The following is a 24,356-nucleotide window of genomic DNA, read 5'->3' as shown; positions in this document are numbered from 1 at the left end:
GAGGAATCCACTTCAAATGTTGGCACAGCTATGAGCATGGTCTTTCCCTTTCCTTGAACTCAGAATTAAGACTTTGGGTCCTTGTTTTTTATATGGCAGTCCCAGAAGTAGTTCTCACTGTAGAAGTTATCTGTAGGCAGTCTTATGCTTTCTAGCAGTAGTCTACAACCAGGCTCTAGCTTCTCCAGGACACTACACAGGATGGATTTAAATATGTATTAAACTAAGAGGCATTCTCTCAAATGAGTTTAAATGCATTTTATTTTTAAACAACCTACATGACATGTTTTCTTAAAAACAATGCCTCCGCTCCAAATAAACCAAGGTCAAAATAAATGAAGAGCTCAAGATGACGTCAGTCCCATTCGTCTAAGTCCTGGTGTCGTGTGGATGAGTAGGAGCCAGCTAGGACGACAGGTGATACGTCCAAAGTTAAGAGCCCAATTCGTTACTGTAAAAACAAGGAAGCCTGAATTAACACTTTTAGCCAATGCGAAAATACATTTAACATTTCTAGGCTCTAGGTGTATTCCCCTATTCAATCCGGGCTGCCACAAAGACAGACAGAAAGCGCGGGGATTTTTTCCTTTCGCATCCTAGTGCAAACCAAAAGAACAACGGCCAACTGTTCGAGGTCTATCAGTGGATGCAGAGCCATCCTTACCAACTCAGAGGTAGCACATTTTCTAGATGCCTCATTCTGGAGCAAGTCCCACTCACACGTTCCACCAACAAAAACCTCAGACAAGCCTGGGATGATCCCCTCACCGAATCATCTGTACCATCCGGGGATATTTTAGTCCACTGTTGCCTCTGATCTTATTTAGTGTAGCCTAAAGTTTATCTTGCTCCTGATTTATATGGAGGCCTTGGGAGAGCTAGGATGATGAATGCTTTCATTTCTGTACTGCCTCCAGCAATTCCGTGCATAGTAGACATTCATTTAGTTTTACTAAAGCAGTCTGCGTCGCGGGTCAGCAGCCAGCTCTAACTTTATTTACTAAAAGCTAGTAACGTCAAGACTTTCAATGACCAGTTGCCCGTTATCAGTAAACCAAAGTGGAAAACGTTTCGTGCCATACATGCTACTCACGCACACGTGTGGCAAAATATAAAGGGGGCCATTTCTACAGGGGAAGATTAACACAGTGCTGCTTCTCATCAGTTTAGCGTGTAAGCTAGGATTTAAGCCGCCCAAAGACAAGCTTTCTGTGTAGATAAAAAACTCTTAAGTGCCTTTCTGTGCCGTAAAAATCTCTTCCGTGTAAAACACAACCCTTTTAGACCCCCAAAGAAAGAGAAAGAAGACACAGACCTGTATCTTTCAAGAGTGTTGTAAAACCCATTCTAACCATCCCAGTGGCAGGAAACAAGGAGTCACATCTGAGATGTGTCCATTTTTACAATGCGGATCTCAACCCACTCCCTGATACTTACACATTTTTCCATTTCTAAACCGTCCTTAAAGAAGATCATATATGGGGTCACACCATCCTCGCGGTAGTCCAGCAGGGCAACCATGCCATCCGGATTCATGTTTTCACCAATAAAGAACTCAGGAAGCAAACAAATACCCAGGATTAGACCTTTATATACACATCATACCAAAACAAACTACGATGAAACAATCAAAGGAGAATTTAGAAAACCACAATTTAAGAGAGACTTTCACCAGGAGAGGGGGAAAAAAACCAAAAAAAAACCAAACTTCCTGTTCACCAAATGACACTAATAAATGAGCAAAGTAAGTACAGAACAATCTAGGAACACTTTAGGTGTTCTGGAAACTTACTCTCTCATCCCCACATATACAATTCCAAACTCTGTAAAAGCCTGTTTACATCATCAAGCACAGGGAACATACAATGAAAGAGCACATTAAACAAAAAAAAAAAGAGCCAGGGTATTAAGTCTTAGAAGTAAGGCAAAGTCACCGAGTTTCCCAACAGAACAAGTTTAGAAAGAACTCCACTGGCAGTAACACACTGGACTTGTAAATTAGAAAGAAAACTGGAAGACCACTTAGGACGTTAACAAGCAATTCCAGAGAGGAAGAAATGGAAAAAGTCATCCGGGAAGCAAGTAGGGAAGAGATTCTGCAACAAGGCAAGATCTGGAAACACACCTGGGAGCAGGGAAGGCTACTTTCCACAGCCCAGACTACTGGAATTCAATCTATGAAGTATTTAAACCGCTCACAAGACCCAGGAAATAGCCACAATTACATCAAAGGTTCATCAAGCAATTTGTTGCGCTGGCAGTTAAGATTATACAATGCTTTGATACAAACACTTAAGATATTTACCTGGTAATTTTTGAAATTAGCAAGGATGTGCTTGATTTGTTCTGCAGCCCCTGTCATAAAAGGTTTTACTCTTTCTGGCCTCTGTTCTTCAAGCTTGCCTTTGATTCTACAACAATATTTCATTAACAGGTTAAAGTACAGAGTTCTCAGCAAAACAAATTTTTATTCACTAAAGAAACCCAAACTGAATCCAGCAACCACTGAAAGGGCAACTAGCTGTCACTGGGCAAAATTAACATGGCACAATCAAGAAACTAGTAGCTCACAAGAGGCAGGTTTCAAGACCATTCACAATTTTGGATTTCATGTTATTTCCAAAATAAGATTCTAAAAGGCTGAAACCACACTGCATGCTCCAGTGTGCTCCCACGTTTACTTCTAGAAAAGCAACTATCCCCATGAGCTCATCCACAGCAAAAGGTTCAGACCTTTCACCAAGTATGCCTGCTAAGAACCTCAAAGTGAGCATATTCCTAAATCCCCAGGATTCCAGACAGTAGGAGGGTTGCACCAGGTTCACTTACGATTTCATGTAATCTTTGATGTACTTCTTGTAGGCTTCCTTTGTGAAGCTGGTTTCCTGCAAGTGATGGTTCATGACAATATCCACACCAGTGATTACTGTGCTCTCGGTACCTTCGCCCTCAGGGCCTTCGGCGGAGGCATTTCCACCAATGAGCGAGTCATCAATGTTACCCTCTGTCCTACTGACCATCTACATCAAGAAAAAATAGTTGCTTCAAACACTTTTGACCTTAGCATAAACGCGTCCCGAAGATCTATGTCAGCAGCTCATGCTTCCATCATCGGCCCCCCAGACACTTTGGACTCTTGTTAAAAAACCACTAACACATCGTTATGGAGAAAAAAGTCATGCACCGCGAAATCTCCTGAAACACCATAACTCAACAAGAATTCTTTGTTGACTGCAACAAAAACGGGATCATTTACACCCAAGGAGAAGTTCTGTGTGGGATTTTAGGTCGATGAGCAAGTACGGATAAAGCAAATGTGGAAAGGCTTGGGGCTCCCAACTCGGGGCTACCTGTCCCGGATCGCCCGGGAGGAGGATGGGCGCCAAGCCGGCGGACCTATTTCCAGGCTCAGCTCCGCCTCCACTTTTCTAGAAAAACCCGAGCCCGGAAAAAGCGTCTCCTCCGCCAGGAGGCAGCGGAGAGGATTGCACAACTTCGGGCGGGGGTGCGGCGGAAACCCGAGCCTGCCCGGCCTTGCCTCCCCCGCGCCGCGGCCCGACCGACTCACCTTCCCCTCCACCTCCAGGCACAGCCCGTCCGCGATCTCCCGGATCTTGTAGATGTCGGAGAACATCTCATCATCTGCTCGGGGACACAAACCCGCCGGTCACGGTGCGTCCGGAGGCCTGGAACCGGCGCCATTTCCCGCGCCAGCCGGCCGCACGCGGCCCCCACCCCTCCCCGGGCGCTCGAAACCCCGACGCGTGCCCCAGGCACCGACGCCTCCTCGCTCCCGGAAAGGCCGCCAGCGTCCCCTAGGCCCACGACAGCAGGGGCGTCCGTCTCCCCCGCCCCCACCCGCACCCCTGTCCCCTGCGCGCGGCAGTAGTAGTGCAGTCACGACTCACGGCTGATGAGGTCCCGGTAGATGATCATGACGGCGGCCGGGGAGAGACGACGGCGGCGCTAGCTTGGCAGGAGCCGGGAGCTCTGAGCGAGCGCGGTGCAGCCGGAGCGGCACTCGGGGGGAGGGGGGAGCGGGCGGAAAAGGCCGACTCAGCCGCTCCCCAACCTCATATAGAGGGCACGTCCCCCTACGTCATCGCCCGCTGCGCCTCCGGAAGCGCTGCAAGCGGTGACGTGGCACGCAGAGCCGCGCTGGGGGTGGAGCCAAGGCGCGGGCCGGGGAGGAGAGGCGAGCATCCGGGGACTCGTCCCTGGTACACAATGCCGAGTTCCGCCGCTCTCGTGGTGGGGGAGGGGAGCTCTGGAGGGAGGGGAAAGGGGTTTCCGACCCCGGGTGGGGAGAGTGGGGGAAGCGGGGCCTGGGGCCCTGCCCCTACCTGCCCTGCCGGGCTGTCCTGGGAGGTGGGACCGGGTGGAGCGTAGATGAAATCTCTTCAAGCTTCCGCCCGACGCCTCTGTCCCGCAGCTCCCACCCTTTTCTGGGAACCCAAATGTCAACTGTTGTAGAGTAGTTCGCGTTTACGGAGGGTCGGGGCTGGGGGAGACCGCGAGGCTGTCCACGACGATGAGGGCAGAGGCCGGGTTTTGGCCTCCCTCCTGGGTCTCGCAAGGCCTCGGGGAACTGTTTAGCATTTGGCCCAGGCGCTTGCCCCAGCTGTAGTTTTCGGACGCCTTCGTGGGACAGGACTGAGTCCGGGTGGTGGGCTACAGGTAGTCCCGCCAGCCCTCGGATCCGTCGTGGGGGGGTCTGAAAGTCTGTGGGAAGGAAGGAAGGAAGGTGTCGTGGGAGTTTACATGATGGGGTTTCCATCTCCCAGTTGGGTTCCGTGTTCGAAAGCTTGCGGATTCCTGAGGCCGACTGCTGGAGAACTTTGTTTTGCACTGGGTCCTGAATTATGTCCTTGGTTTGATAAAAGGGCTATATTGTCACTTTAAGATGACGTCGAAATTCTATCCTAGATGCTGGAGAGTTAGAAATAGGGAGTTTCCCACCTGCTCAAATGTTATTTGGACTTTAGACCCAATTATTAGGTGTAAAGCAAAATAAACTAGTGAAACAATTTCCCTTTTTGCGTGAAACCCGAGAGCTTGTTTCATTCCACGAGTATTTTTTACGCTCTGTGGGGTCCCTAGCACCGGGTTTTGCACGGACGTCCTAATTGTAAACAAGTTAAAACCAGCCCTATCCTTAACAGAAGTTTTTGTTCTAGTAGGTCAAATAATCGGGCAATTATAATACATTAACTTTTTTTTTTTTTTTCCTAAATGCGGTAATAAAGCATTCTGCCCAGTAAGAGAGCGCAGCTCTTGGGAAAGAGCAGAGCATAGGACAGTGCATTGAGATGGAAGAGTTAAAAGGGAAAAGAGCCAGGAAATAGTTATCTTCCCAGAAGGGCAGCCCAGAAGGCCCTGGGTAACTGGGAAGAAACTAAAAAATGGCATGAAGGCGATTTGAAAACAAATGGACATCTGACAGATGGTCTCTGGAGGGTCTTTCAAACCTCGGAATTATTTCTGGGATGTTAGGAGTGAAACAGATTATCCCAGGCATATCATCAATTATTTTCCTCAGCTTTAACATTTTAAGTTATTTAGAAATATTCCCATTTACTGATACAGTACGCCTAAACTGCTCCCTCCGTTCCTCTCCAGTTACATGTTCAATTAAAAACATTTTTTTCAAGTTTTTAAAAAGCCACAGAGAAAAAGAGTACTGAAGTTGAAGGACCTTAGACTGAAATCTTGGCTTTATCTGTTACTAGTCCTGCAACCTTAGGAAAGCCGGGTTCCCTAAGCCCAAGCATAGAATGGAGTGTTTTCAGAGTTAAACGGTTTTGGAGGGGGTGCCTCAGTGGCTCAGATGGTTAAGCGTCTGACTTCCAAATTTGGCTCAGGTCATGATCTCAGTTTGTGAGTTGTAGCCCCACATCTAGCTCTGTGCTGTCAGCTCAGAGATTTCGGAATCTGTGTCCCATCCCCCGCCCCCGCCACCAACTCTCTGCCCCCCCCCCCCCACTCTATCTCTCACTCAAAAATAAACATTAAACAAAAAAGGGGGGTTTGGGGATCTTAAATAAGGCAATGAAAAAAGCCTGGTGTCCTTAATAGGTTGTCAATAAATATTGGTTGAATTTGGATGCATAATTCTTCTCATATTTTATTACTTTATAAAATATTGCTGAAACTATTCCATTAATCCTCTAATTATGCTATTTGGAGATATTTTAGGGATTTAGTTGTATTAAAGACGTTCTATTTAATCATAACGTTAATTGCAAATCCCTGAAAGAATTCAACTTGTGTCATGAGATTTCTAACTCAGGTTAATGTTTGATAGCTCATGGTAATTCAGAGACTTGAAATCATAAAAAAAAATCTTAGGGGGGCGCCTGGGTGGCGCAGTCGGTTAAGCGTCCGACTTCAGCCAGGTCATGATCTCGCGGTCCGTGAGTTCGAGCCCTGCGTCAGGCTCTGGGCTGATGGCTCAGAGCCTGGAGCCTGTTTCCAATTCTGTGTCTCCCTCTCTCTCTGCCCCTCCCCCGTTCATGCTCTGTCTCTCTCTGTCCCAAAAATAAATAAACGTTGAAAAAAAAAATTTAAAAAAAAATCTTAGGAAAATCTGATTTGAAATTTCGGATATTTTGTAAGCTCCATCCTGTTGACTGAAAAACTCTGTGCTGTACCTTGAAAGTACCTACTTAGAACACCAGTAATGTAAATAGGGAAAATTACTCACTAATTGCAAGCCACTGACAAATTGGAAGGATTTGGCCTGTATCTAACTGATTAGCTTTTGCTTTGGCATCATTTGAAATTTTCTATGATATTTAACTTCTTACAATGATTTGCTCAGGGACGTATAACAAAAATCTAAGATGGTCCTAAATTTTACAGCTGAATATGACTTGTTATCTCTCACAATTGAAGAGGTCTCAAAGACCATGACTTGCGGCCTTTTCACACAAGTCATCACAAGAGAAAAGCACCTCATGAGAGTTCACCCATTTTATCAGTTCAGGCTTGACTACAATAGCTTCAATATAAGGGGTTATTCTCTCATATAAAAGAAATTCAGGGATATGCAGTCCAGACTGATTTGGTGGCTTCATGGGCACGAGGGGCCTAGGATCTTCCTTTCTTCTCCACCACCTACGTGGTCTACAATAGATTCTGGAACTGCAACCATCACATTCACCTTGCAGGCTGCAGGAAAAGGGGAGGACAAGAGAGGTACATTCCAGCTGTGTGTTTCCCATCTAAGGAGTTATTCCAGAAGTCCTGAAAGAGGATTTCCTCTGCCTCCATTTTGACCTCAAGCTTTCTAGTTGGATTCTTCTTTCAAGCTTGGCTCTTAGCTCAGATGGAAGATCCTGAGGGCAAAAGCATCCTCAACGGGAATCAAAACTACCCCCTCACGCCATGAGGACCGCCCTGATCCCATAAGACACCACCCGTGATTGACTCCAAAACAATGATGAATTTGACCTTCACTGCTCACCTGCATTTACCCACCCACCTTTGCCCCACACTTTCCTTACGTAAAGCCGGAAGTATTTTCAGCACTTGGGAGACAGTCTTTGAGACCCTAGTCCTTTGCCTGTTTCGCTGCCACTCATCTCTCTGCCGTTGGATTTTGTCAGCAGTGAGTGACCGAATCTGGTCTGTTTGGGACCCCCCCCCCCACCACCGTCGGAGCCAGGTGCCTTTGCACCCCTGTACCCTGGCCACAATCCCACCAAACAATTACATGGATACATCTACTTGCAGGGAAGGCCGCACACTGTGGTCTTCCAGCTCATGGACACTGGCTCGTCGCCACCTAAGTGAAATCAGGATTTTGTTATTAAGGAAGAATGTAGGCAACTAGTAGTCCTTTCTGTACTCACAGTGCAAAGGGTCTGGTTCGCAGCTTAGTAGTGTTCGCTTTACTCACTGGGGGTCAAGTTCAGGGAAGTTAATATTTACCAAACTCAAAGGAGATTGATTTGCAAAACAAGAATACCGTTAATGTAGAATGAGAAATTCCTGGCTGGTTACGTGTAGTATAGAAAGTCGTCAAGTTACAGAAAAAGGAATTTGCTTAATTCGGAATTAGGGAGGTAGGAGTGTAGTTTATGACTGTGACAGAAGGTGATTGAGGAATGAGCCAGCTGGACTATTCCTGGCGCATGGTCTGAGCCCCTTCATTCTGAGATCTGTTAATGAATTCTCTTGCTCCTTTCACCTAGGCTCTTTGTACTCTGCTAACAAATCATTACTTTAGTCAAGTTACAAGGCAAATTCTTCCCTTTAGAGCAGAGCTGTTCAAAAGAGTTTACTTTGATAATGGGAATGTTCTGTATCTGCTCTAATACAGTAGCCAATAGGCCACAAGTGGCTACTGGATACCTGAAATGTGGCTAGTGTGGCACTGGAACTGAGATTTTACTTCTATTTAATTTTGATTAATTTAAATGTAAATATCCATGGCTAGTAACTTTATTGGACAGCAGAGCCCTATAACGTAAGCTCTATGAACAGGGGACTTTGTTTTGTTAATTGCTGTACCTCAGGAGTCAGAACAGGGCCTGACTCAATCATTGTTTTTTGTTTTTGTTTTTTTAGTTTATTTATTTTGAGAGGGGGAGAGAGAAAGCTCACGTGTCCGCCTGGGGGGTGGGGGGAGGCAGAGAGAGAGAGGGAGAGAGAGAATCCCAAGCAGGCTCTGTACCAATAGCCCAGAGCCCCATGTGGGGCTGGATCCCAGGAACCTTGAGATCATGACCTCAGCTGAGATCAAGAGCCTGACACCTGACTTCCTGAGCCACCCAGGCTCCACTCAATCATTGTTGATAAATGAACGGATGAGATAAAGTTTTCTTTAATCCTCTTAATTAAATTAAGTTAAATCCATCTCAATTAATACGATTCAGCATATATGCAACCCCTGGTATAACAGTCCTTTTCAAACTGAGAGCTGAAAAACAATTCAGTGACTAGGGACCAACTTAATTAAAAAAGAAACAGTAGAAAAGAAAATAGAATCACTCATAGTAAAGGTGAATGCTGTTTCATGAAACCTTTAGATTTACACATGTATATATGAACTGGATCCTAGCATAAGACGTATTCCTTCATGTGGATCTAGGTCAAAAAGGTTTGAAAGCCATTGACTTAGGCAAGTTTTCTCTTCAGATATATTTCCTGGCGCATCACCTGGACAGATTCAGTGGATTTTTTTTTTTTTTTTAATGTGGCCCAAGATTTGGTCAATATCTACTTTTGACTCTCTAGCCCTTTTGCACAAGGTTCACGTTTTTGTCACAAAGTAGCCGTATCTGGTGTTAATGTTCTGGGAGATTGCTTCTGCTCAAGGAGAGTACAAGGTTCCCTTTCTCTTATGTGAAACCAAGCAACATAACTAATGTGACTTCCTGTAATGTCTTTGATGACTGTAAAGTGATCGTTAGAATCTAAGATATTTTGGAGGTTAAGCTTCTGACTCTTGATATCAGCTCAGGTCATGATCTCTTGCAGTTTGTGGGACTGAGCCCAGTACTCATCCCAACAAGTGCCCTCCTTAATGCCCATCACCCATCTAGCCCATCTCCCACCAGCCTCCCTTCCTGCAACTCTCAGTTTGTTCTGTGGTATTAAGAGTCCCTTGTTTCTCTATAATTTATTTTAAATTATAGATAAAACATTGAAAAGTATAGAGGCATACAAACATTTTAAAAAGAGTTAGGTACCCACCAACCAGAATAAATAACTGCTAACAGTTTTCATATTTGCTTCAAGGTTTTTTTTTTTTTTTTTTTTTTTTTTTTTTTTTAAGTTTGTTTATTTTGAGAGAGAGAGAGTGTGGGGTAGGGGCAGAAAGAGAGGGAGAGAGAGAATCCCAGGCAACAGGGCTCGATCCCACAAACTGTGAGATCATCACCTGAGCCGAAATCAAGAGTCAGATGCTCAGGGTGCCTGGGTGGTGCAGTCGGTTAAGCGTCCGACTTCAGCCAGGTCACGATCTCATGGTATGTGAGTTCGAGCCCCGTGTCGGGCTCTGTGCTGACTGCTCGGAGCCTGTTTCAGATTCTGTGTCTCCTCTCTCTGACCCTCCCCCTTTCATGCTCTGTCTCTCTCTGTCTCAAAAATAAATAAAAACATTAAAAAAAAAAATTAAAAAAAAAAGAGTCAGATGCTCAACCAATTGAGTCACCCAGGCATCCCAAGTTGTGTGTTTTTTTTTTTTTTTTTTTTTAATGAATGAAAAAAAATGACAGATCACATTGAGGTCTACTTTATCCTCCTTTATGGACATTCAGAAGTCCATCCACCCTCCCCACAAACACCCACTCTGGTAACCACACAACACCTGTCTACATCCCAGCAAGGAAGGGATAAGCAGAAATTGGAGGGTAGGCACTAGCACCTATCACCTCTTTTTATCTTGCTGCCAGAACCTAATCACAGAGCCTTTAGCTGCAAGGTGACGGGGGAATATATTCAAGGGGGCAGATGGATAGGGAGTTGTAAGAGTGAGCCTCTTCAGTCACTGCCAAATCAGTACGTCTATGGTCTGTGGCATAGGGGAGGAGAAAACGCACAGAATTGAGGAAGAATTGAACCTAATGGCTGTGCTGTGAAACAGTGGCCGAAATTAGCCTCAGTTTCTCCATCTTGCCTATGGAATTATTATTGGATGTATGAATACTTCATCATCATGAATGAATGAATGAATGAATGAACATCTGAATTAATAAATATTACAGTCATTTCCATACTTATTTTTATGTCCCTTCCAGATTACTAACTTGTTGACTGGCTTACTCTTCTTTTCCGTATGACCTCTCCTTTCCATCTTGTGTGTCTGCCTACCATTCCCCATCCCAGTCGTGGGAATCAGCTTATAGTAGGAACTGAATACAATTTCAGAGTATCAGAGAACATTTAGACCTTGAAATATAGAGTCTGAAGGTAATTACATTTTTGTTATGAGAACAAAGGAAATAGAGTAATGTAGATAGTATCAGTATTCCCATTTTTTTTAGGTTTATTTATTTATTTTGAGAGAGAGAGAGAGAGAGAGTGAGAGTGAGGGAGGGAGGGGCAGAGAGAGGGAGAAAGAGAATCCCAAGCAGGCTCTGCACTGTCAGCACAGAGTCCAGCACGGGGCTCGAAGCCACAAACGATGAGATCATGACCTGAGCTGAAATCAAGAGTTGGACGCTTAACTGACTGAGCTGCTCAGGAGCCCCTTAGGAAAAGCATATACATCTGTTTGTGTCTATGTAAAAATTCTCCAGAAGTTTCATAAATTATTAACCATGATTACTGTGGGAATAGTGATTGGGGTTAATGTGGAGAAAGGAATTAGAAAGACTTTTAGTTTTACTGTTATAACCAACAGTACTCTGTGGAGGCAGAATTTAATTGGTCTAATTTATCTTTGAAATTTGTCACACAGTTGAGGACAAACAAGGAAGAAAACAATGGCAGACTTACTCATTAAGCTGTTGGTATGGCAAGTTATTTTTCAGGGCTGCCTTAGCAGAGGTCACTGGAATGTTAACTATGGTGAAGGAAGTAATTTTTTTTTTAGTTCTCATAGGACACACTCAATGCACGGTAACTTATTACTGCTTTTACAGCAAAATTTTAATTCTGTTGGAAACGTCAGATATATAAACATTTGTTCAAAAGTGCAAGAATTAAAATTATAGAAATGGATATAGAAATATATGTGATGAAAATAAAATATAAAATATATATTTAAAATATATAATATGAAATATATAAATGTAATGTGAAATATAATTATAAAAATGAAATATAGGAGAGCCTGGGTAGCTCAGATGGTTGGACGTCCGGCTCTTGATTTCAGCTCAGGTCATGATCCCAGGGCCTGGGATCAAGCCCCGTGTCAGGCTCTGTGCTGAGTGTGGAGTCTGCTTGAGATTCTTTCTCTCTCCCCCTCTGTCCCACTCCCTCGCTTGCTGTCTCTCTCTCTCTCTCTAATTAAAAAATAATCATAAAATATAAATATATCATGTATATTCCTATACACATCATATATATCATATAAATATATTTATGGAATATATACGAACATGAAGATGTAATTTTTTATTGGTCAACTTTTGCCCTACCCGGTATTGTATATATTTTAACATAGGTATAGAGGTTGCTACCATTTTCAATCACTGTCCCAGTATGGCAAGAATTAGATTTGAAACAAATATTTGTTTCTTTTCTTTTTTCATTATGGACTCTAAGATCGGTGAATGCATTTCCTTGGATCACATGATGCCTTCAGAGGAACACAGACAGACCAAAGACACATAAAGTCGGCTGGAGTCAGCAGTGTCCATCCACGCTGGTAAGAGCACTCGTTTCAAAGTTAGAAGAACTGGGTTCGAATTCCAATTCTGCAACTTATAACTGCATGGCTTTAGGCAAGTCACTTAAACTCTCTGAGCCTGGGCTTGCTCAGAGAATAATTTTCAACTGATAGAGTTGTGACTATTAAACAGGTACATGCCATAATGTACGTGAACATGATATTCAGGTATTTCATGATATATTGTCCTTTTAGTTATCATTTATAGTTCAAGAGGATTTTAACTTATTTAACTAATTCAAATTGTCTAAATTTAATGTCAAGAAAGATGTGAGACCTCTATGAGTTCAGAGTACAATGAGCCTGAGGCACATAATAGCTGCTCAAGAAATTCTTTTGGAATTAATCTGCATTTTTGGCCAAGCCCCTCCCCATTAACATTTACCAGTGCGGTCTCTAGTGTCTTCTTAAGGACATGACTAAGGATGACAACATATATTTCCAAAAAGATAATATATTGGAGAGCACTTTGCAAAAGCATGAAATTGTGTATAAGGAATTAAGGAATAAGTAGTAATAATAGCATGTGGCTAATTACAGGATCCCCCAGTCTTAGTTTCTGGCTGAAGTGGCCTTCAATTGGAAACCTGTGGTCATTTGCGGAACGCATTATCACTGGGGCTAGCGGCCTGTAAAACAGTGGTTCTCATCCCTAGCAGTGCCTTAGAATCCCTGGGAAAATTTTTGAGAAGTTCCGATGCTCAGGCCATACTCCTGATCAATGAAATTACGACCTCTGAGGGTGGCACACGGGCAGCAGAAAAATTTAAAGCTCTCCTGGTAAAGCGAGTATGCAGCCAAGGCTGAGAATCTTTGTCTTAAGGGAGTTTCGCAAGAAAAGAATTTTTCTTTTTTTTAAATTTTTATTTAGAAAAAAAACATTTTAATGTTTATTTATTTTTGAGAGAGACAGAGACAGAATGCGAGTGGGTTAGGGGCAGAGAGAGAGGAAGACACAGAATCCGAAGCAGGCTCCAGGCTCTGAGCCATCAGCACATTGCCCAATATGGGGCTCGAACCTACAAGCTGTGAGATCATGACCTGAGCCGAAGTCGGACGCTCAACCGACTGAGTCACCCAGGTGCCCCAAGAATTTTTCAAAATAGCAGTCAAGACAAGCAATTTCATACCTTTTAAACATTTTATGTGTTTATTTTAAGTAATCTCTGCACGCAGCGTGGGACACAAACTTACGACCCTGAGATCAGGAATTGCATGCTCTACCAACTAAGCCAGCCAGGTGCCTTGTAATATGACACCTTTTAAAAGTGCAGGTGCCTGATAAAGGAAGCCAGAAAGAGAAAACAGCCAAGTTGTTTTCTGGCATGCTGTCTGTAGGCTGACAGAAGTGTGAACATCCTGACCCCTCTTAGAATTGCTCAACAGTCAGGTTTTAGAAGGTGAGCCAGCTGTGGGAGGGCTGAATGATGGGAAAGATATTGCTAAAAATGCCGCACTTCACTCTTTTCTCGCTCTCTCGGAAGAAGAAGCTACTATCTGCACAAATCAAAGGTATACTTTGGCTCAGATTGTTATCTTCTCCATAGGCCCTCCGTGGCCACCATATTTAAAATTGCATTCACTGGTCTTCCCTTGGAAATCCCTATTCTTCTTTTCTCCCTGAGTTTTCTCTATAGCACTTATCAGCACCAACATATTACTTCTTTTACTTATTGTCTTCTGAAAGCGCCAGAGAGGTACAGATTTTCTTTTAGATCACAGATGAATCCCCAGTGGCTGGAACAGTGGGTCGTAGATAGCCAGTCAAAAATTGTTAAATGAATGAACTTGAGACGGAGACAAGTAATAGGTTGAGCACCATATTGTAGCATGGCGGCCTCCAAGGTAGTCCTCCTGTGATCTCCTTTTCTGAATTCCTTTATGACCTGCCACTTTGGTCTTTGGTAGTGCCAGTGACTGAAAAATAAAGGCGGAAGACCAGTAGCTACTGGCTAGAAGAGGCTGTTTGGATAAGTTAACATAGAAAATTGCTCTTCCCTCGAAGCAGGAAATGTGGCTCTGAAGACATAATGTTAGGTGAAAAAAAGCAAATTGTAGAAGAGCGTTAACATGAACAGCATTTAACATAGAGACACATATAATAACATGAACAGCATACCGTGCATTTAACACAGACACACATAATAAAAGCAATGTATAGCTGTAGATACGTTCATATATCTGCAGAAGCATAGACAACAATCTGGAAGGACGTGCATCAAGCTGGTAACAGTGACTAACTCTGGGCGGCAGTGGGGCTGAGGAAGACCATGGTGGAGGGGAACTTTAGTGCTAATTGTAACGCTTACATTGTAGTTGACCCCAGTGATGCTTCACATACAATTTCATGGTTAATTTCTAAAATTCTTTTTCTCATAGATACTTAACATTGTATCATAGTAACACAAAGTATACGGGAAGTATTTCTATCACGCATAAACAATTTATAAGGAAAATGCACTAAAGAAATAAGAAGCATATTATATCTGAGAAGAGCTGAGGGAGTTCTGTCTCTAAACTGTGTGGCTGGGAGGCAGAGAGTTTTCTGATCGCTTAATGAGCTGGGGATGTGTGTGCCTGTGCGTGTGTGTGATCTAGCATGATTTTGATCCAAAAAAACAGACCCATAAATAATTTTGCTAGAAATGGCAGCCAGTACTTACAAGGGAGGAATGGGGAGGGATGGGTGAAACCTGCCATCAGGCTGTAGGAGGGAGATAGCTTATCTTCTGCTTTCCACTCTTTGAAGTGCAGAAGCACCCTGGGGTGGGAACTGGAAAGAATATAATTTGGAGAGTTTATTAATTTATTTTCTTTACACTTTGCCTTGCTTGAAAAATTGTTGGTGGCAGCTTATGGAATTCTGTGTGGCACAAAGCACCTCCAAAAAGTAAAGAGGCAGGGGCCCCCTGGGTGGCTTGGTTGGTTAAGTGTCGGACTCTTGGTTTCGGCTCAGGTCATGATCTCACAGTTGGTGAGTTCGAGCCCTGCATTGGACTCCATGCTGACGGCGCACAGCCTGCCTGGGATTCTCTCTCTCTCTCTCTCTCTCTCAAAATAATAAATGAACTTAAAAAAAAAAAAAAGAAGACGAAGCCAGGGGTAGGGACGGTGTCAAATTGGGTATGTCAAGTCCTGCACAGTCATTAGAGATGGGCCCCAAGTTTAGTCAGGAGACTTTAGCAACTGAAGAGAAGGGAGAATATCATTAGTTCTAAGATTTGCTATCATTTTTATGCAAAAAAATATCATGTTTCCTAGGAATTTTTTTTTTTTTTAGTGTCTGGTAATGAGACACACGAGCCCTCATCAGCAAATACCCCTACGTCAATTCGGTAATGGGCTCCCGTGGCTTATTTCGTATGACCTCCTTCAGTGTAGGCCTAATCTTCTCATTCCACTCAGTAAAAATAATTCCAGTAGTAGACAGAACAAAGGAATCTGCGTCACAGCTTTCTGAGGTCGGGACTGATCCAAAGATAAAATTATTTCATGATCGGGAATGGACAGAAGACTCTTCCAGCAATCTAGCACAAGTATTGTTTCTATGATACAGTGTCTGCTGGGCTCCCCTGTCCCCATGAAGTCCGGATAAGGTTGGCACATACCTTCTGAGGAAATCCAAAACCCTCTCCAAGGATTCTGTCCATGTTTACATTATTTAGTCGCTGACAATACACGCGAAGGGAGACAGTGCCTGATCACAGCAACGCAGCTTCAGAGTGAACTCTGGGTGTTTCTGTTCTTAAAGTGCCCTTGGCCACCCAACACAGCTGTGCATGGACCCCCCCAGCCCCCACCTGCCCATAGGCAGCTCTCTCTTCTCTCCCTTCCTGGACCTGCTCCCCACCTTCCCCATCAGGAAAAAAAAAATTTTGCAAATCCCTCTTGCCAAATAAGATGGCAAATAAGATGGCAAATAAGATGGCAAATAAGATTGCCAAATAAGATGGCAACTTAACCATCTCATTTTCCTTGCCTTCAAGGTCTCTCACTTCTGTTACCAGGTGATTTATTACGTTCCCAAAGGCGGTTCTTTCCCAAAAGGGAAAAAATTTAATTAGCACCTGAGCTTTGGGTAAGAATTGAGTAGTATTAATTTTTGATTCATTCATTCAGCACACGTATATGGAACAATTACTACGTGCCAGGCGCACTACCAACTGTTCCACGTATGACGGGAACGGGACACAGTCCTGGCCCTGAAGGAAAGTGGAACAGACATGGGGGGTCAACGTGTAGATTGCGGTAGGGTAACAAGCCTCACCCACGGGAGGGGCGCCATGCTGCTGGTAGTACCTAACTCAGGCGAGTCGATCAAAACATCATTCCATTTCCTTTAAGGATGTCAAAAGTTTCTGAAGACAGCACCGAAAGCAGGCTTTATAACTTTCAGGCTACCTTTAATAACTGTCTTTTAGCAGTGACCTGGAATTGCTCATACTTACCTCTGTGACCCTGCCGGGGTCTTTGAGGGGCGCAGTAATGGTGGCCTTCTGCCTCATTCTTGTTTAATGGGTATGGAGTTTCAGTTTGGGATGATGAAAAGTTCTGGAGATGGATGGTGGCGATGGCTGCCAAACAATGTGAACGTTCTCAATACCAGTGTATTATACAATAGAAAACGGTTAAGGGGCGCCTGGGTGGCTCAGCCGGTGAGGCGTCCGACTTTGGCTCAGGTCATGATCTCACAGGCCGTGAGTTCGAGCCCCGCGTCGGGCTCTGTGCTGAGGGCTCAGAGCCTGGAGCCTGCTTCCGATTTTGTGTCTCCCTCTCTCTCTGCCCCTCCCCACTCATGCTCTGTCTCTGTTTCTGTCTGTCTCTCAAAAGCAAACATTAAAAAAAAAAAAAGTTAAAATGGTGCATTTTGTGTTATGTATATTTTACCAAAGTAAAAACAAACAAACAAAAAACTGCAAAAACTCAGCAACTACCACGCTGCCTGACTTCTACACATTCATCAAACGCTAGTTCCCTCCCTATTTTTGTCACTGAATTTGCATCTTGGATCATCCACTGTCTTGTTTTATTGACTATCATACATAGAGAAAAGTGCAGGCCATCCACAAGGAACTTCTGTAAAAACTCATTTGTTTTTTAAAATTTTTTAAATGTTTTATTATTTATTTTTGAGAGAGAGAGAGAGAGACAGAGCGTGAGTGGGGGAGAGGCAGAGAGAGGGGGAGACACAGGATCCATTTCAGGCTCCAAGCTGTCAGCACAGAGCCCCATGCGGGGCTCAAACTGCGAACCAGGCGCCTCTGTAAGGCTCATTTGCAAAGTGACAAGCTCTGAGATACTTTGAGTCCTGTATATTTTTATTCTTTCTCGCTTTAAATTGCCAATACCGTCCTCTTCTTCAATAGAATGATTTCCTAGAATATTGTATCTGGAGCTCTGTGGCAGAATAATTCTTCATAGCAGAAAAACAGGAGTCAAGGTTTCACCGTAAAGGGACATCACCTTCTTACAAGTCATTTGTTTGCCTAAGAGATGAATTTTAAGAGGCTTGGTGTGTCCAAAGTACTTTCTGGCCAGGAAGCTCAAATGACTGTAGTGATGCTCCCAAGGAACAAGAATTACCTCTTCCTCCAGGCAGCCTTCTCAGGCTTTCGGAATCAAGGATGGTACTTACAGCAGATCCCATTAGGTAAATATTTCTTCTAGAGAATCTCGACTCTCAGAGCTAATGAGACCAGACAGTTTCAGAGGAAATTCCACTTCAGTGCTAGTTTTCATTTCCATCGGGTAAATAAAACACGGGGCGGGGGGGGGGGGGGGGGGCATTTATGCTTTGGAGGAATATTGCAGCCCATAGCTCAAAGATCATTATTACAGCAGGCATGAGGTGGAAAGACTTTTATTTAGATTCTTTTCATCCTCCCCCCTTCCTCCTCCCTCCACGTCTCCTCAGAGGGAGCCAGTAGTGAGATATTTTTCAACTCCCATCTTGGACCCATTCGCTGGCACCAGACTCAACGATCGGCAGCTGTGGCTCCTCTTGGGTCCTACGCCATGGACCAAGATGTGGGTGCCGCTAAGCCATTGCCAGGCCCAGCGATCGGAGCTGTCGGCTTCCTCCTTCAGTCAAGAACAAGCAGGCCGCTGAGTCAGGTCTAATTTCATTTCGTGGATAGTTAATGAGTGGAAAGGACCACAATTCCACTTCTACACGTCGCGATGCATTCTTTGAATTCTGACAACCTCAATAAGGCCTGGGTATTTCCCTAAGATAGGATCTTAGGAGTGCAAGATACTTTGAATTTTATTTTTAGAAAAGTTGTTATGAAAGTATAACATACATACAGAAGGATGTGCGTATTGTTAAATGTACAGCCCAACAGTTTTTCACAAACTGATCACGCTCAGGCAGTCACATCCAGATCCACAGACAGATCATTGCTGGCACTCCAGAGGCCCCTTTTGCTCCCCGAGGGCCTCCGAGAAGTTATTTTATACATCTGTCTGCCCATAAGTAGGCCTAGGCCTAAATCCCCCTAATAGATGGACACTCTACCTTTGTATTTTATTGCTTTCTTTCTAGGTCTACAGAACCGCGCATAATTCATCTTAGGAAATGCATATATGTTGTCATATCATAGGTACTTTTTTGTGGTGGCAGAAAATTGCTTTCCTTTTTTGCCTGGCTCTCCCGTCTCCCTCTCTTCCTCCCTACGCTCACAGTGATCTCAGCATGCCCCAAACACCTTTGTCATCACTTCCCGGGACAAGAAACAGAACAGGTTGGGGCCACCCCAGGTGCCCCTTGGGTCCCATCCCTACTCAGCCTTTATCCTGCCTTTCCATATGGCCCCTACCCCTGGGTAACCAAATCATAGATGCAGGAAAGCATCTTTTTAGTCAAGGGTTCCAATGAACACATTTAAAAAAAGAAATGGTAGGTAACAGGGTGTCTGTTTGGGATGATACAAAACCTCTGGAAACACAGAGAGGTGATGGTTGTACAACATTGTGCATGCACTTAACGGTGCTGAATAGTACACTTAAAATGGTTAATTTTATCTACGTATATTTTAGCACTTCCAGTAGTAAAAAAAAAATGGTAGAATTAGAGTATCACTGTCTTGGAGCTCAGAAATGAATCCTGTCCCACCTCAACCCTACCCTTTCCTTAATGTAAATACTCCCCCGATTTTACCCTGATCACTTTCTTACTTTTTCAAATACCTTTATCAGCCAAATGGTATCTTTAGACGTAAGAATCGGAAACAGGCTCCAGGCTCTGAGCCATCAGCCCAGAGCCCGACGCGGGGCTCGAACTCACGGACCGCGAGATCGTGACCTGGCTGAAGTCGGACGCTTAACCGACTGCGCCACCCAGGCGCCCAGTGTTGTCTTTTTAAAAAATGTAATCGGTCTTCTAAGTCCACAAGGCTCCCCTCAATTCCTTTCCTCACTTCCCTCTGTTAAAGAATTCACATCATTTGACCTGTTTCTTATGGTCTGGATTTTGTATGGTTCGTGTTCTTCTGGCCTCTGGGTTTCCTGCTAGATTCCAAAGATTTCCTGCTAGATTCGGGGGCTTAATAAGAGTCAGTTCCTTTGGCAAGACCACAGTGGGGTTGAATTCTCTCATCAGGAGGCCCATATTGTCTGGCTTCTGCTCTTTTAAAGTTTTGATATTTTTGATGTCCTCAAATAACGTATCGAATCTTACCTCACTGCTTTGCCATTGTCTATTATTGTGTGAAAGTGCCCCTGAGGCTTTGGAGCAGGGCGTGCTCTAGAATGGCTTGTCTGACATCACCGAGTTCCCACTTCTGGTATTTCTGGGTAGGATTCAAATACATGGCAACTTCCTCTCTGGGGTTTTCTTAATGAATTTTTTTTTTAATGTTTATTTTTGAGAGACAGACACAGAGAGAGAGGGAGAGAAAGAGAGAGAGTATGGGGGAGGGAGGGGCAGAGAGAAAGGGAGACAAAGAATCCAAAGCAGGCTCCAGGCTCTGAGCACAGAGCCCATCGCGGGGCTCGAACTCACCAACCACGAGATCATGACCTGAGATCATGACACTTAACCGACTGAGCCACCCAGGCGCCCCCTCGCTGGGGTTTTCTGGCTCTGCTCCCCTCCCCTGCCTTTATGTGGCCCTTCTGTTTCTTATGTTCCTAATTTCTAGGGCTCACAGGAGCTGGGCTGTCCAGCATCCTGAAGGCTCCTTGCATCTCCTCTCATCACTGGAGTGGCAGAGACTCTCCTATTGGCTCCGCTTTCCAGGTGAATAGCTGTCAGTCACTGTTCTCAGGTCATCGGGCACCCTGGTCACACCCTCCGCCTTTTCCTGCACAGATTCTGCAACCCATGCAGTCTGGTGGCTTTCCCACGTTTCTCTTATGTGCCTTTATTTTGTTCGTCATGGAGATTTCTTACTCCTAATTTTGTTGTGTTTTCCATAACATTTTGGATTTGTTGTACCTGCTCTATTTTTTTCACTTGGGAATTCAGAGAGATTAAAACACTACCCCACCCTTACTGCCATTTTCCCAGAATCCTTTTTATTGACTTGGATGCAGGGTATATTCACACACACGCACACCAGTTTGGCTCTTTGCTGAAGGATATATCAAAGGCTTTTTAAAAATGTTTATTTATTTATTTTTGAGAGAGAGAGAGAGAGAGAGAGAGAGAGAGAGAGAGAATGCACAAGCAGGGGAGGGGCAGAGAGAGATGGAGACAGAATCTGAGGCAGGCTCCAGGCTCTGGGCTGTCAGTACAGAGCCTGATGTGGGGCTTGAGCTCACAAACTGTGAGATCATGACCTGAGCCGAAGTCGGGAGCTTAACTGACTGAGCCACCCAGGCACCCCTCAAAAGCTCACATGTTTGTGGGGTTTATGTGGTTAAATCTGAAGTATGGGCTTTAATTTCTCAGAGTATCTCATTTGGTTTTCTCTACCAGTGATATCTATCACATATCTCATTATCAAAATGTCCCGACTTCATGTTCCAGGGCCTCCCTCAAGTGACCAAGGGCAATCTGGAGAGGACGTCTGCTTTGGTGTGCTGTGTGAGTGTTGGGGTCCTCGGGGCTGGTGAGCAAGGCTTACTGTGCACACTTTAAACATGTGGTATATGGCCTTGACTCCTGAATTAGTGGCCAAGTGTATTCCTAAAATGATGTGCTTCTTTTGGGGAACAGACGGTCGGTTAAGGCACAGGCAGGGCGCCTGGGTGGCTCAGCTGGTTAAGCTCCTGACTTCTGTTCAGGTCATGCTCTCATGGTTCATGAGTTTGAGTTCCCCATGGGGCCCATCTCAGGTGAGCATGAGCCCCACTTTGAGTAGAAAACATGAGCCCCGTTCTCTCTCTCTCTCTCTCTGCCCCTCATGGGATTCTCTCTCTTTCTCCCTCTTTCTCTCTCTCTCTCAAAAAAAAAAAAAAAAAGTGCAGGTAGAAGAGAATCTACTCAGTCAGGAAACGCCTGATGTTCAGTTAAATGAGCCCAGTGTCTTACTATTCAAGAATTGATTTAGACTAAATGTGTTGAAGATTCCTAAATTGAAGTCCGAACCCCCAGTGTGATGGTATTAGCAGGTAGGGTCTTTGGCAGATGGTTATAAGGGTGAATGGGATCAGTGCCCTTATAAAAGAGACCCCAGAGAGCTCCCTTGCCCCTTTCGCCATGTGAGGACACAGCCAGAAGGTGGCCGTCTGTGAACCAGAAAGTTGACTGTGACCAGACAGCAAATCTGTGGATACCTTGATCTTAGACTTCCCAGCCTCCAGAACTGTGAGAAAGCAACATCGTTTAAGTGCCCCCATCTGTCGTATTTTTGTTAAATCAGCCTGAGTAGACTAGGACGTATTCTTTTCAAGGTTCTTGATCTTTTGGATCCTGGACCACTTTGAGAATCTGATGAAAGATACAGCTCTTTTCCTCGAGAAAAGTGCACATACCCACAAATTTGGCACATCCCATTAAATGGTTATGGACTTTCTTGACCATGACTCCTAAATTTAGAATTCCTATGCCGACACATTTGTCCAAAGTGCATGTCTTCACATGATTGGTGGGTAGTTCACAACAGAGAGCAAGGAAGGTGCCCCTGTCTCGGATTGTCATCAAGTCTACTGGAGTCTAACTAAACTCGGAGCTCTGAATCACGCTGCAGGGAAGCATAGTTTGTTCCTGCGGGAGGCCAAGCCGACAACTGTGGGTACACAGGCTTGACTTCCTGCCAGGCTCTGGGCCGCGTTGGGAATAGAACGCCCTGCGTATTACCACCACTAAAGAAACACATATTTCTGGCTGCTGACAGATGGAGGTAGCCTGCTTCTCCTCTGGCTTTCTCTGCCTGGCACTTCTCAGATTCCGTTGTTAAAACGAACCAAAGTCCTCCTTATCCTCTTTGCTGCCTTGGCATTTCCACTGCTGAGTTCCACAGAGGGGAAACATGCACACAGATGCTCGTGTAACTCAGGGAAGATGTAACTCAGGAGACCAGGGGGGCACCAGCAGGTCTGATGTGCAAGCCCGGAGTTGAGTCCTGGGAGAGTCACCGCTCATCTTTGGCGTCAATCTCTTGATATATAAACAACTAAGTCATCTGACAAACACATCAGAAGGGGGCACACCCCTTCCAGTTTGTCGGCAGGACGTGCTAAAATGCTAGTTTCGTTTAAAAAAATTACTTTTGAGAGAGAGAAAGAGCATGAGCGGGGGAGGGGCAGGGAGAGAGAGAGAGAGAGAGAGAGAGAGAGAGAGAGAGGATCCAAAGCGGGCTCTGTGCTGACACTAGACAGCCCTATGCAGGGCTTGAACTCACAAACCGTGAGATCATGACCTGAGCTGAAGTTGGTTGCTTAACAGACTGAGCCACCCAGGAGCCCCTAAAATGCTAGATTCTAAAGTCAATTTGCTTAACTTTATGTTTTCGAAGTTTTCTCATTTGAACTCTATTCGTTTAAAAAAAAAAAAAAGACTCAAAGGGATGAATAATGCTACAATTTCAACAGCAAACAATCCTTTTTGGTGGCCAAGTTTGTCTTTATAGGTTCACTTAGAAGTGAATGCCCAACGACAGCGGTCCAGGAAGTAACTGCCCCTTGCCGATCAATGAGATCACAAATAAACAGCACAGGATCGCCCAAAACCAGTGCCCCCAGACTGCCGCATCGCAGTCGGTGGCGTCCCCTTCCGCCTGGATGCGTATGCCCTAAATGAGGAGTCGTCCTTGCGTGGACTCTCTCTCTTGCCTCCCCATCGGAGCCTTCAGCCTGTCCTGTTGCCTCTGACACGGGTCTCAGACCCGTCCTCTTCTCTGCGTGTGCACTGCCCCACTCCCCCCGCCCTGGGCGAGGTCCCTGACACTCCGCCCGAGCCCAGCCACCACGGAGGGTTCCCGGTTCCCGTTTCTGCTCCTCCGCGGTCTGGGGTTGCCGCGCAAGTTTTGCTGCAGCGGCTGCTTGTTTGGTAAATCAGATGGTGATAAAGTCCCGGCCCTCCTCGCAGCTTTCCAAGGGACTTCCCACCGAATTGAGACTTGAATTTAAACTTAAATACATTCCTTCGATGGCTCAGGCTGCATTTAGAAAAAAATCCAGCTTCCTTACGTGGCCTCACAGGTCCCTTCTGATTAACCTCGACAACCTTCCCTCTTTGTCAGTGATCTGCGCTTTGTCTCCGAACCCTTCTTGGGCTTGGACATTGTTGAATTCACCCTCACTTATCTAGGTGGGTGTTTTTCCTCATTTCTCCTCCAGCTGCTCCCCGCCCCTGGCTCATGGCTTCCCGTCTGTTTTCCAAACACACAGAGCTCTTATTTCTCCCAGGCCATGGCATCCACTGGACCTTTTGTCTGCAGCCCTCCTACCCTGGGCTTATGCTCAATGCAAATGCTCCCTATTCAGGGTGGCTGCCTGACCACCCGCTCCACTGAGGCTGCTCCCTGGCCTGTTAATAGGGTCGGTCGTGACCTTGGCTGTTTGCTTGTGTATTTACTTCTTCTCTGGCTCCACTGGAAGGCGAGCTCCAAGAGGACAGAGGCCCTGACCG

At 44.9% G+C, this 24,356-nt stretch overlaps 2 protein-coding genes and 1 non-coding gene across 4 annotated transcripts in view; 1 reads left to right on the top strand and 2 right to left on the bottom strand.

Annotated features, from left to right (window-relative positions):
• Window positions 1-243: 243 nt before the first annotated feature.
• On the bottom strand, window positions 244-4,068 carry TPT1 (tumor protein, translationally-controlled 1). Its single transcript, XM_047850339.1, has 6 exons — window positions 3,909-4,068; window positions 3,569-3,642; window positions 2,830-3,020; window positions 2,306-2,411; window positions 1,438-1,554; window positions 244-451 (listed from the first exon to the last, which is right to left on the bottom strand). Exons 1-6 carry the CDS (start codon window positions 3,934-3,936, stop codon window positions 449-451), a joined length of 519 nt encoding a protein of 172 aa, XP_047706295.1. The 5' UTR covers window positions 3,937-4,068; the 3' UTR covers window positions 244-448.
• LOC125147488 (small nucleolar RNA SNORA31) lies at window positions 523-652 on the bottom strand. The gene has a single exon (XR_007145211.1). It is a non-coding gene; the product is annotated as a small nucleolar RNA SNORA31 (small nucleolar RNA).
• Window positions 3,554-24,356, top strand: part of SLC25A30 (solute carrier family 25 member 30) — a 78,060-nt gene continuing 57,257 nt past the window's right edge. The window contains exons 1-2 of one of the 2 annotated variants that reach the window (XM_047850301.1): window positions 3,554-3,672; window positions 12,217-12,319. In XM_047850301.1, coding sequence (XP_047706257.1) covers window positions 12,225-12,319 — 95 coding nt within the window. In that variant the 5' untranslated portion in view covers window positions 3,554-3,672; window positions 12,217-12,224. Of the gene's footprint in view, window positions 3,673-4,175; window positions 4,221-12,216; window positions 12,320-24,356 lie in introns of those variants that run through there. The other variant, XM_047850310.1, reaches the window with a different exon arrangement.

The sequence above is a fragment of the Prionailurus viverrinus genome, chromosome A1 (genome assembly GCF_022837055.1).
Source record: "Prionailurus viverrinus isolate Anna chromosome A1, UM_Priviv_1.0, whole genome shotgun sequence".
In the NCBI taxonomy this organism is placed as follows: Eukaryota; Metazoa; Chordata; class Mammalia; order Carnivora; family Felidae; genus Prionailurus; species Prionailurus viverrinus.
Note: the sequence above shows the minus strand (reverse complement) of the source record. Positions and strands in the feature narration are given on the sequence as shown.

Bases quoted from the DNA above. Each gene is read 5' to 3' on its own strand.
- TPT1 (XM_047850339.1), bottom strand. From the start codon at position 3,936: ATGATCATCTACCGGGACCTCATCAGCC. The intron at 3,643-3,908 runs GTGAGTCGTGAC...GTCCCCGAGCAG, and splicing joins CTACCGGGACCTCATCAGCC to ATGATGAGATGTTCTCCGAC. The intron at 1,555-2,305 runs GTAAATATCTTA...TTGCTTCCTGAG, and splicing joins CTAATTTCAAAAATTACCAG to TTCTTTATTGGTGAAAACAT.